Here is a 12,588-nt window from a genome sequence, read left to right as displayed (position 1 = left end):
AGTGGGAGTTGTGTACAGACCTCCAAACAGTAGTAGTGATGTTGGGGAGGGCATCAAACAGGAAATTAGGGGTGCATGCAATAAAGGTGCAGCAGTTATCATGGGTGACTAATATGCATATAGATTGGGCTAACCAAACCGGAAACAATACAGTGGAAGGGGATTTCCTGGAGTGCATAAGGGATGGTTTTCTAGACCAATAGGTCGAGGAACCAACTAGGGGGGAGGCCATCTTAGACTGGGTGTTGTGTAATGAGAGAGGGGATTCATTAACAATCTCGTTGTGCGAGGCCCCTTGGGGAAGTGTGACCATAATATGGTGGAATTCTATATTAGGATGGAGAAGGAAACAGTTAATTCAGAGACCATGGTCCAGAACTTAAAGAAGGGTAACTTTGAAGGTATGAGACGTGAATTGGCTAGGATAGATTAGCGAAAGATACTTAAGGAGTTGACTGTGGATGGGCAATGGCAGACATTTAGAGACCACATGGATGAACTACAACAATTGTACATCCCTGTCTGGCGTAAACATAAAAAAGGGAAGGTGGCTCAACCGTGGCTATCAAGGGAAATCAGGGATATTAAAGCCAAGGAAGTGGCATATAAATTGGCCAGAAATAGCAGTGAACCAGGGGACTGGGAGAAATTTAGAACTCAGCAGAAGACGACAAAGCGTTTGATTAGGGCAGGGAAAATGGAGTACGAGAAGCAGCTTGCAGGGAACTTTAAAAGCTTCTATAGACATGTAAAGAGAAAAAGGTTAGTAAAGACAAACGTAGGTCCCCTGCAGTCAGAATCAGGGGAAGTCATAACTGGGAACAAAGAAATGGCAGACCAATTGAACAAGTACTTTGGTTCGATATTCACTGAGGAGGACACAAACAACCTTCCGGATATAAAAGGGGTCAGAGGGTCTAGTAAGGAGGGGGAACTGAGGGAAATCCTTATTAGTCAGGAAATTGTGTTGGGGAAATTGATGGGATTGAAGGCCGATAAATCCCCAGGGCCTGATGGACTGCATCCCAGAGCACTTAAGGAGGTGGACTTGGAAATAGCGGATGCATTGACAGTCATTTTCCAACATTCCATAGACTCTGGATCAGTTCCTGTGGAGTGGAGGGTAGCCAATGTAACCCCACTTTTTAAAAAAGGAGCGAGACAGAAAACAGGGAATTATAGACCGGTCAGCCTGACATCGGTAGTGGGTAAAATGATGGAATCAATTATTAAGGATGTCATAGCAGCGCATTTGGAAAGAGGTGACATGATAGGTCCAAGTCAGCATGGATTTGTGAAAGGGAAATCATGCTTGACAAATCTTCTGGAATTTTTTGAGGATGTTTCCAATAGAGTGGACAAGGGAGAACCAGTTGATGTGGTGTATTTGGACTTTCAGAAGGCTTTCGACAAGGTCCCACATAAGAGATTAATGTGCAAAGTTAAAGCACATGGGATTGGGGGTAGTGTGCTGACATGGATTGAGAACTGGTTGGCAGACGGGAAGCAAAGAGTAGGAGTAAATGGGTACTTTTCAGAATGGCAGGCAGTGACTAGTGGGGTACCGCAAGGTTCTGTGCTGGGGCCCCAGCTGTTTACACTATACATTAATGATTTAGACTAGGAGATTAAATGTAGTATCTCCAAATTTGCGGATGACACTAAGTTGGGTGGCAGTGTGAGCCATGAGGCTGCAGAGTGACTTGGATAGGTTCGGTGAGTGTGCAAATGTATGACAGATGAAGTATAATGTGGATAAATGTGAGGTTGTCCACTTTGGTTGTAAAAACAGAGACACAGACTATTATCTGAATGGTGACAGATTAGGAAAAGTGCAACGAGACCTGGGTGTCATGGTACGTCAGTCATTGAAGGTTGGCATGCAGGTACAGCAGGCAGTTAAGAAAGCAAATGGCATGTTGGCCTTCAGTGAGGCGATTTGAGTACAGGGGCAGGGAGGTGTTGCTACAGTTGTACAGAGCCTTGGTGAGGCTACACCTGGAGTATTGTATACAGTTTTGGTCTCCTAACTTGAGGAAGGACGTTCTTGCTATTGAGGGAGTGCAGCGAAAGTTCACCAGACTGATTCCCGGGATGGCGGGACTGACCTATCAAGAAAGACTGGATCAACTGGGCTTGTATTCACTGGAGTTCAGAAGAATGAGGGGGGATCTCATAGAAACGTTTAAAATTCTGACGGGTTTAGACAGGATAGATGCAGGAAGAATGTTCCCAATGTTGGGGAAGTCCAGAACCAGGGGTCACAGTCTAAGGATAAGGGGTAAGCCATTTAGGACCGAGATGAGGAGAAACTTCTTCCCCCAGAGAGTGGTGAACCTGTGGAATTCTCTACCACAGAAAGTTGTTGAGGCCAATTCACTAAATATATTAAAAAATGAGTTAGATGTAGTCCTTACTACTAGGGGGATCAAGGGGTATGGCGAGAAAGCAGGAGTGGGGTACTGAAGTTGCATGTTCAGCCATGAACTCATTGAATGGCAGTGTAGGCTCGAAGGGCCGAATGGCCTACTCCTGCACCTATTTTCTATGTTTCTGTCAAGCCCGTGTGGTGGCTGATGTGCAACAGTCACCACACGTTAAAAAAAATTCACACACAGGCATCTTCCACCCAGTCAATTGGAGTTCAGGATTGGAACATCGGGTCCTTCATCAAAACACCTGTGAACTCGTGGAAGCAAGTCATCCTCGTTCGAGGGACCGCCTCTGATGACTAAACATCAGAAGTTGAATTACGAGTTTTCTTCAAGGCACAATGGTTTTGCATTTGCCTACATTCAAATGGTTAGGTTTTGCCATATCAATTAAACCTCCCTTTACAATTGCATAGTATTAGCCAGGAAGTTAGAATCATAGAATGGTTACAGCACAGAAGGCCATTCGGCCCTTCGAGCCCGTGCCGGCTCTCAGCTAGTCCCACTCCCCCTCTCAGTGTACTGTATTGCAGATTAAATGATACAAGAGATCAGGCACTGCAGCCCAGCACTGCCGGATGTGTTGTGTCGATGATTTAAAATCTACTGTTTGCAATGTGAAAAGCTGGTGAAGGTAGACAGTGGGGGATAGCGTGCTCCCGCTCCCCGCTAGTCTAGGCCGTCAGGTTATAATCGGCCATCGCTTATAACGGGCGAATTGCATTTGTACGAACACACCCGCTTTAAGTGGTGGGGACTATATTTACAAAGCACTATCTTGTGCTATAATTCTGCAGCACTGGGCTTCCAACAGTAGAGGTCCTCGTTGAGTTGAGTTGGTGGATGGCAATAGGTTGGTGACAGAAATCTAGGATTGCAGCATTTTAAAATTCACTCAGCACTTCATTTTTTTTTCCTGCGTAGGGGATCACCTGCATTTAGTGCTACATTCATTCCCATTTGTGCCAACCCAATCCTTCACCTTCACACTCCCAGGGACCCCTCTCCTTTCTTCCAAAAGCCGGTGTCAGCCATTTAAAAGGGCTATCATTTCAGAAAACGTTATTTCTGTTGCTGAGAAAATGTGGGCAAGTGCAGAGTGATACAGAAACCCAACCACATCACAGACTAGTCAGGGTCCATGCTTTACATGAAAGCCTGGTCATGAATTTACATGAAGCCTTTACATGAACGTCTTTCCTTAGCAAGTGCTGATGACATCAACTAGCTTGGAGCAGTTACTGAACCCAAGGAAACCAAATGACTGACAAGAGACATAGCCAATAATCCAAGGGAGTTTCAGCAGATTAGAGCCTTTCATTTGCGTGCGTTAACTCCAAAGATTCACGCTATCAGAATCAGTGAGCCTTCATAGCTCATTGCCCTGCCCTAAATATTGTTATTAATAAAATTTATGAAAATATATAATCATAATGAGACTCACTTTGGAAGCAGTTTAACAGGTTTGAGATTTTCTCCTGAATGAGGTGTTTATTACCTGGCAAACGTTGAATTCTTCGATATTCTGTGATGCTGTCACTGTGTTGAGATAATTTATCTTCTTCCTTGGAGTCACGATCTTCATGTTTGTCACTCATGGCTTGTTTCAACATCTGTTAATGATAAAACCAGTCAATTAGTACACAGCTCTACATATCAGCACTTCTTAGAATCATAGCATTATTGAATGATACTGCAGCGAAGGAAGCCATTCGGCCCATCAAGTCTGCAGTTTGAAAGAGCTATCCAATTAGTCCCACTCCCCTACTCTTTCCCCCTTCAAGTATTTATCCAATTCCCCTTTGAAAGTTATTATTGAATCTGCTTCCACCACCCTTTCAGGCAGTGCGTTCCCAATCATAACAACTCGCTGCGTAAAGTAATCTGCTAACCTCCCATGTGGCTCCTTTGCCAATTACCTTAAATCTGTGTCCTCTGGTTACCGACCCTTCTTGCCACTGGAAACAATTTCTCCTTATCGCTCTATCAAAACCCCTCTATCAAATCTTCCCCTTAACCTCGTCATTGTGGAAAACCTCCAGTCTCTCTAGTCTCTCCATGTAACTAAAATCTTTCATCCCTGGCACCCTTCTAGTAAATCTCCTCTGTACCCTGTTAAAAGGATGGACATTCTTCCTAAAGGTGCGGTGCCCCGAATTGGACACAGTACTCCAATCAGTGATTTATAAAAAGGTTTAGCATAACTTCCTTGCTTTTGCGCTCTATGGGCCGGATTTTTGGCAGGTTTGCGACCGGGTTCTCGCCGCGCTTTGACCCTCCGTGGCGAAAACCCGGTCGCAAAGCCCTGGGCGGGATCCTTGGGTATCTGTTTGCAGCAGCGCTTTCAAGTACCGCCGTGGAGAGGTGTGCCGACGTGTGACGACACAGATTGCGTTTGCATCAGAGTTTCGGCACTCTCCCAACCCGTACGCCATGCCCAGAATAGCGACCCTACCAGCAGCATGAAAACCTGCAACAAAAAAAGTTAGGTTAAAGATTTTATTTTTTTAATTTTGCCGATTCGATAGTTAAGGGTCTTGTAAATGATTTTGGAATTATTTCCCCCCCCCCCCCACACCCCCAAGGCCTCTTTCGGAGTGCTCCTGGACTAAGGTTGCCGAAACTCATGGTTTGCACCACGAATGCTTGTGCAACGCCTCCCTTACTGACACAGATGTAAAGACCGAAAGTTCGGGCTGAAAACGGTAGCGCAGCAAAAATGGCAAGTTTCACGTATCGCTACAGTTTTCACTGAAAACCCCAAAAGCCAAAAATCCGGCCCCTATGCCTCGATTTATAAAGCCAAGGATCCTTTATGTATGCTTTCTGGCCAATTTCTGAAACACGACAGATACACATAAACCTCTGGACCTCAGTGTCAGACATTAACCACTGGCAGTATTAAAGGAGAAGTTTCTTGGAACAAAAAACCCAGCAGCAGCCTTATTTGATTTCCCATTTGGCGTTCCCCACCTCGTTCCATCAGGATGACAGCACTGTCTGTCATAATCAGCACAGTGGGGCTTGTATGCTGATGGGGCCTTTCTGCTATGCAACATTCCATCTAGTGGCCTCACTCAAAGGACACAACTCACCGACTGCACCATTATTTTTTGTCAAACATTAGTTTTGTCTGATTAGTCACTAATTGCAGGAAGGGATATTCCTCTCACACAGCTTTTTGAACGCAAGCCTTACCATATCGAGTTGTTGCAGCTTTTGAGTCAGCTTTTCGGATACATCTTGCAGCTCCTCCTCTGCGAGAATATTCTGTGCTCTTCGGCGAGAGAGAGATCCATTTCTAAATGAAGCGCTGAGGTGACTTTGATCTTTGCGGTTACTACAGAAAATGAAGAAGTTTCGATTACTTTTATAAAAAAAACTGGAGACTGTAGCATTTTCATACAATCTCACGTCAATTTTAAACAGTTAAAATCAAACCCTACTGCTTAACTTCTGACTTTCTGGGGGAATTTTCTAGTCATCAAGGCTGGGATGTTTGCCCTACTAAATTCGTTACTTTTGGCAACTGGTGTCACCATCAAGTCCAGGTTGGATATCGAGGAGTAATTGTTCTTAAATGCCTTAAAGTTATGACTAGACCCCAGCCACAGTGAGAGTGCCCCTACCAAGCCATCCTTGTACAGTTTGAGCAAGTGGCCAAATTAAAATGCTAATTTTGTGCTGCCCATGCACAGGAGGAACTGGGTTGAGAAGGACACAAACTCAAAGTTTCTTAGTATCCTTAGTGCCATCGAAAGGATAAGAGTTTTGTCGTTGCAATCTGGGCTGGATTTGGTGACGAGATGAAAAGCAAACCGGGTTCCAACCCAGGGCGCAACCAGTTTTTCTTTCTCATCCAACTTGTATTTTGTTTTCCGATTTAAAGGCCCAAGATATGGCACTTTTTGAAGTGTCCACCATTGCTCAGTGGATAGCACTCTCTCCCATATGTCAGAAAGTTGTGGGTTCAAACCCCAGTCCCGTGACTGGAGTACTTAATCCAGGCTGAAACTTCAGTGTAGCACTGAGGGAGTGCCTCTTTTGGATGAGACGTTAAACCTTCTGCTCTTTCGGGTGGACATGAAAGATCCCATAGCACTATTTCGAAGAATAAATGAGTTCTCCTGGTGTCCTGGCCAATATCTATCCCCTCAACCAACATTGCTAACACAGATCATCTGGTGAAATTTTCTGTTCGTGGGACTTTGCATGGAAACTGGCTGCCGTGTTTCCCTACATTAGAACTGAGACTGGACCAAGTACTTTATTGGATGTGAAGTGCTTGGGACATCTGGAGCTCATGTATATAAATGCAAGTATTTTCTTTCATGTCACCAGATACTTTGCAAAGCAATTAACAAATACAGCAAGTCATAAACATACCTTGAAAGGGAACTATCTTCACTCCTGAAGCCATGCTGGTTGGAGTCGAGTATTGCTGAAGCCTCCCACTGGTCAGTCTCCCCATCTTCCTCCAAGACTGTATCCCACTGGTCAGTTTTACTCTGCATGGTCATATAGCGGATATCTGGCTGGGTTTGGAATGCAACTCGTTTCTGTACATTGACGGCGTTCTGCAATACAAGACGGGAATTAATACTCGGAATAGCATTCAGTTAAACACAGTTTTACTTGACTATAGTTGCAGTATGTGTTCGTCAGCTTTAAACATAGGGGATTGCGGCAGGACAGGGCGCTTCACCTCCTAGTGTTCAGCTATCTGGGAGAATCCCATTCTCTTAGCGAAGATGTCAGGCCAGGTGGTGGTAACATTACAGAAAGAGAGGGGAAGAAAAAGACAATGCAAAATTCTAAATTCCCAGTGACCGCAGCATTTGTCCTTTATAATGATCAACATACGAAACAAAAAATGCAAAAAGTCCAACAGGCTCATCGGTTGCTTTCCCCATCATTAGTTGATGCGCCAGCCTCTGACTACTAGTGGTGTACCACAGATGGGACATCCTGGCCTTGAAGAAACTACAAAAGGTGGGGGGGGAAAAATAGAAACAGTTTAAAAAAATGACCAATGTCAACAAAAAAAACCTGGGACATTCACGCTGCTCCTGACTCCGAGTCAATCAAGAATGTTCCAGATGACCAGTTATTCATGATGCATACCTCAGCTAATCCCACCATCAATCCCCTCCCCCAGGGCACAAGGCTATTGGAAGGTAATCAAAGCAAAGTGGCATAAGACAGCTGTGAACTTTGTATCTAGTCCAATACATCTCTCAATTTCCTCGGGAGGATATGAGTGTACGGGATCAGAAAAAACTATTTCCAGCCATCAGACCTGTCCCAGTCCCAAATATAAAATAACGAGAGATAATGCTGAAAATACTCAGGTCAGGCAGCATCTGTGGAAAGAGAAACAGAGTTAATGTTTCAGATCGATGCCCTTTCAACAGAATGGAAAAAGGCTGGAGAATACCAGTGTTTAAACAATACAAAGCCAGGGAGGGAAAGAACAAGAGATCAGTGAAAGGCAAATCATCATCATCATCATAGGCAGTCCCTCGAGATCGAGGAAGACTTGCTTCTCCACTCAAAGGTGTCTTCTCAGGTGACTGTACAGTCCAATACAGGAATTACAATCTCTGTTACAGGTGGGACAGATAGTCGTTGAGGAAAGGGTGGGTGGAACTGGTTTGCCGCACGTTCTTTCCGCTGCCTGCGCTTGTTTTCTGCAGGTTCTTGTCGATGAGACTCGAGGTGCTCAGCGCCCTCCCGGATGCACTTCCTCCACTTAGGGCGGTCTTTGGCCAGGGACTCCCAGGTGTCGGTGGGGATGTTGCACTTTATCAGGGAGGCTTTGAGGGCGTCCTTGAAACGTTTCCTCTGCCCACCTGGGGCTCGCTTGCCGTGTAGGAGTTCAGAGTAGAGCTCTTAAGAAACATAGAAAATAGGTGCCGGAGTAGGCCATTCGGCCCTTCAAGCTTGCACCACCATTCAATAGGATCATGGTTGATCATTTTTGCAACTTTAGTACCCCATTCCTACTTTCTCTCCATACCTCTTGATCTCTTTAGCCGCAAGGGCCACATCTAACTCCCTTTTGAATATATCTAACAAACTGGCCTCAACAACTTTCTGTGGTAGAGAATTCCACAGGTTCACAATTCTCAGTGAAGAAGTTTCTCCTCATCTCAGTCCTAAATGGCTTACCCCTTACCCTTAAGACTGTGACCCCTGGTTCTGGACTTCCCCAACATCGGGAACATTCTTCCTGCATCTAACCTGTCCAATCCCATCAGAATTTTATATGTTTCTATGAGATCCCCTCTCATTCTTCTAAATTCCAGTGAATATAAGCCTCGTCGATCCAGGCTTTCTTCATATGTCAGTCCTGCCTTCCCGGGAATCAGTCTGGTGAACCTTCGCTGTACTCCCTCAATAACAAGAATGTCCTTCCTCAGATTAGGAGACCAAAACTGTACACAATATTCAAGGTGTGACCTCACCAAGACCCTGTACAGCTGCAGTAAGACCTCCCTGCTCCTATACTCAAATCCTCTCGCTATGAAGGCCAACATGCCATTTGCCTTCTTCACCGCCTGCTGTACCTGCATGCCAACTTTCAATGACTGATGTACCATGACACCCAGGTCTCGTTGCACATCCCCTTTTCCTAATCGGTCACTATACAGATAATATTCTGCCTTCCTGTTTTTGCCACCAAAGTGGATAACCTCACATTATACTGCAACTCATTTAACCACTCACCTAACCTGTCCAAATCACCCTGCAGCCTCTTAGCATCCTCCTCACAGCTCACACTGCCACCCAGCTTAGTGTCATCGGCAAACTTGGAGATATTACATTCAATTACTTTGTCTAAATCATTAATGTATATTGTAAATAGCCAGGGTCCCAGCACTGAACCTTGCGGTACCCCACTAGTCACTGCCTGCCATTCTGAAAAGGACCCGTTTATCCTGACTCTCCGCTTCATGTCTGCCAACCAGTTCTCTATCCACGTCAGTACATTACCTCCAATACCGTGTGCTTTAATTTTGCACACTAATCTCTTGTGTGAGACCTTGTCAAAAGACTTTTGAAAGTCCAAATGCACTGGTTCTCCCTTGTCCAGTCTACTAGTTACATCCTCAAAAAATTCTAGAAGATTTGTCAATCATGATTTCCCTTTCATAAATCCATGCTGACTTGGACCGATCCAGTCACTGCTTTCCAAATGCGCTGCTATTACATCTTTAATAATTGATTGCAACATTTTCCCCACTACTGCTGGTCAGGCTAACCCATCTAAAATTCCCCGTTTTCTCTCTCCCTCCTTTTTTAAAAGAGTGGGGTTATATTAGCTACCCTCCAATCCATAGGAACTGATCCAGAGTCTATTCGATGTTGGAAAATGACCACCAATGCATCCACTATTTCTAGGGCCACTTCCTTAAGTACTCTGGGATGCAGACTATCAGGCCCTGGGGATTTATCAGCTTTCAATCCCATCAATTTCCTTAACACAATATCCTGACTAATAAGGATTTCCTTCAGTTCTTCCTTCTCGCCAGACTCTCAGTCCCCTAATATTTCCAAAAGGTTATTTGTCTCTTCCTGAGTGAAGACAGAACCGGTTCCAATGTCTCAGGGATTTGAATCCCTCCCTCTTGCACCATTCCTTAAGCCACATATTCATCGTAACTATCCTGCTATTTCTACTCTGAATAGCATGTGGCACTGGTAGCAATCCTGAGATTACAACCTTTGAGGTCCTACTTTTTAATTTAACTCCTGGCTCTCTAAATTCAGCTTGTAGGACCTCATCCCATTTTTTTACCTATATCGTTAGTACCTATATGCACCACGACAACTGGCTGTTCACCCTCCCCCCTCCAGAATGTCCTGCAGCTGCTCAGAGACATCCTTGACCCTTGCACCAGGGAGGCAACATACCATCCTGGAATCTTGATTGCAACTGCAGAAGCACCTATCTATTCCCTTTACAATAGAAGCCCCTACCACTATAGCTCTCGCACTCTTTTTCCTGCCCTCCTTGCAGCAGAGCCACCCATGGTGCCATGAACTTGGCTGCTACTGCCCTCCCCTGATGAGTCATCTCACCCAACACGGTATATCTGTTTTGGAGGGGAGATGACCGCAGGGAACCCTGCAGTACCTTCCTTCCACTGTCTGCCTGATGGTCACCCATTCCCTATCTGCCTGTGGAATCTTTACCTGCGGTGTGACCAACTCACTAAACGTGCTATTCACAACATCCTCAGCATCGCGGATGCTCCAGTGAGTCCATGCCGGAGTGAGTTTTGTATTGGACATTTGGACGATGTGGCCCATTCTAATGGAGCTGGTCAAGTGTGGTCAGTGCTTTGATTCTGGGGATGTTGGCTTGATCGTGAACACCGACTTTGGTGCACCTATCCTCCCAGTGGATTTGCAGGATCTTGCGGAGGCAGTACTGGTGGTATTTCTCCAGCGATTTGAGGTGTCTACTGTATATGGTCCATGTCTCAGCCATATAGGGGGTATCACCACTGCCCTGTAGACTATAAGCTTGGTGCCAAATTTGAGGTCCTGGTCTTCAAACACTCTCTTCCTCAGGTGACCAAAGGCTGCGCTGGCACACTGGACCTCGTCGTCCATGTCTGCCCTTGCTGATAGTAGGCTCCCAAGGTATGGAAAGTGAACCACGTTGTCCAAGGCCACACCATGGATTTTGATAACCGGGGGCGGGGGGGGCAGTGCTGTGTGGTGGGGTCAGGCTGCTGGAGGACCCTTGTCTTACAGATGTTTAGTGTAAGGCCCATGCTTTCGTACGCCTTGGTGAAGATGTTGACGAAGGCTTGGAGTTCAGCCTCTGAATGTGTGCAGACGCAAACGTCGTCCACGTACTGTAGTTCGATGACAGAGGATGGGACGGCCTTGGATCTAGCCTGGAGGCGACAAAGGTTGAACAGGTTCCCATTGGTTCTATAGTTTTGTTCCACTCCAGCAGGGAGCTTGAGAGCGAGATGGAGCATTGCAGCAAGGAAGATCGAGAAGAGCATTGGCGCAATGATGCAGTCCTGCTTGACCTTGGTGGATCCGTTGGTCAGGGTCACGGCTTGCAGATCGTCGTGGAGCAGGCGGAGGATGGTGCAAACTTTTGGGGGCAGCCGAAACAGAGACGACGCTCCATAGTCCCTCATGGTTGACAGTGTCAAAGGCCTTTGCGAGGTCAAAGGCGGCCATGTACAAGAGTTGGTGCTGTTCCCTGAATTTCTGTTGTAGATGAAGATCATGTCCGTTGTACCCCTTAGTGGACGGAATCCGCATTATGACTCTGGGAGGAGCTCTTCAGCCACAGGGAGAAGACGATTGAGGAGGATCCTAGCGATGACTTTCCCTAGTGGCCGACAGCAGGGAGATTCCTCTGTAGTTGCCACAGTCGGACTTGTCCACTTTTTTTTTTTTTTTAAAAAGATGGATAAACCAGAAGAATGTTGCCTCCATGGAGGTGGGTTCGCCATCAAGAATGAGCTGGTCGGCTGCCTCAGAGATTCCCCCTGCAGGATTAGCGAAGGTTCCATGACTCTCTGGTTCACCTTATCCCAGAACCAGTACATTACAGTTATCAGCACATATGCTCCAACACTCGACGCAACAGATGATGCAAAAGAGGAATTCTACTCCAGCTTCGAACAATCCCTGTCCCGAGTCCCTAGGGACGACAAACTGATCCTCCTCGGCAACTTCAACGCCAGAGTCGGTAAGCATACAGACCGCTGGGAAGACGTGATCGGCAGAGAGGGGGTAAGGAAAACCAATTCCAACAGTTGCCTGCTACTGACAAAATGCCCAGAACACGACCTGGTCATGAACACCTTGTTCCACCAGAGGGACATGTACAAGGCATCACGGCAACGCCCTCGCTCCAAGCACTGGCACCTGCTAGACTATGTCATTGTCTGAGCGAGGGATCACAAGGACGTGCGCATCACCCACGTCATGACAGGAGCCGACGACTGCTGGCCAGGCCATAACCTAATCCGTTCAGTCATCAACAATAATATAGTCCCAAAGCAGCGATGGCAACAGAAACAATGCTGCAGAAAAATCAATGCCTGGGCACTCAAAGACCCAGTTAAGAGAGCCCTATACAGCCAGCGCCTCACTGACAACCCTCGATGGCTCCGAG

The 12,588-nt window shown here is 46.1% G+C and overlaps 1 protein-coding gene across 1 annotated transcript in view; it reads right to left on the bottom strand.

The window, feature by feature from the left end:
* LOC139226230 (centrosomal protein of 95 kDa-like) overlaps positions 1–12,588 on the bottom strand; it is a 59,185-nt gene that overhangs the window by 26,199 nt on the left and 20,398 nt on the right. The window contains exons 11-13 of the mRNA XM_070856852.1: positions 6,819–7,009; positions 5,631–5,772; positions 3,931–4,045 (exon numbers count right to left, since the gene is read on the bottom strand). Of these exons, the coding sequence (XP_070712953.1) occupies positions 3,931–4,045; positions 5,631–5,772; positions 6,819–7,009 (448 nt within the window). The remainder of the gene's footprint in view (positions 1–3,930; positions 4,046–5,630; positions 5,773–6,818; positions 7,010–12,588) is intronic.

The sequence above is a fragment of the Pristiophorus japonicus genome, chromosome 16 (genome assembly GCF_044704955.1).
Source record: "Pristiophorus japonicus isolate sPriJap1 chromosome 16, sPriJap1.hap1, whole genome shotgun sequence".
NCBI classification, from domain to species: Eukaryota; Metazoa; Chordata; class Chondrichthyes; family Pristiophoridae; genus Pristiophorus; species Pristiophorus japonicus.
This window is presented reverse-complemented; position numbering and strand designations above follow the sequence as displayed.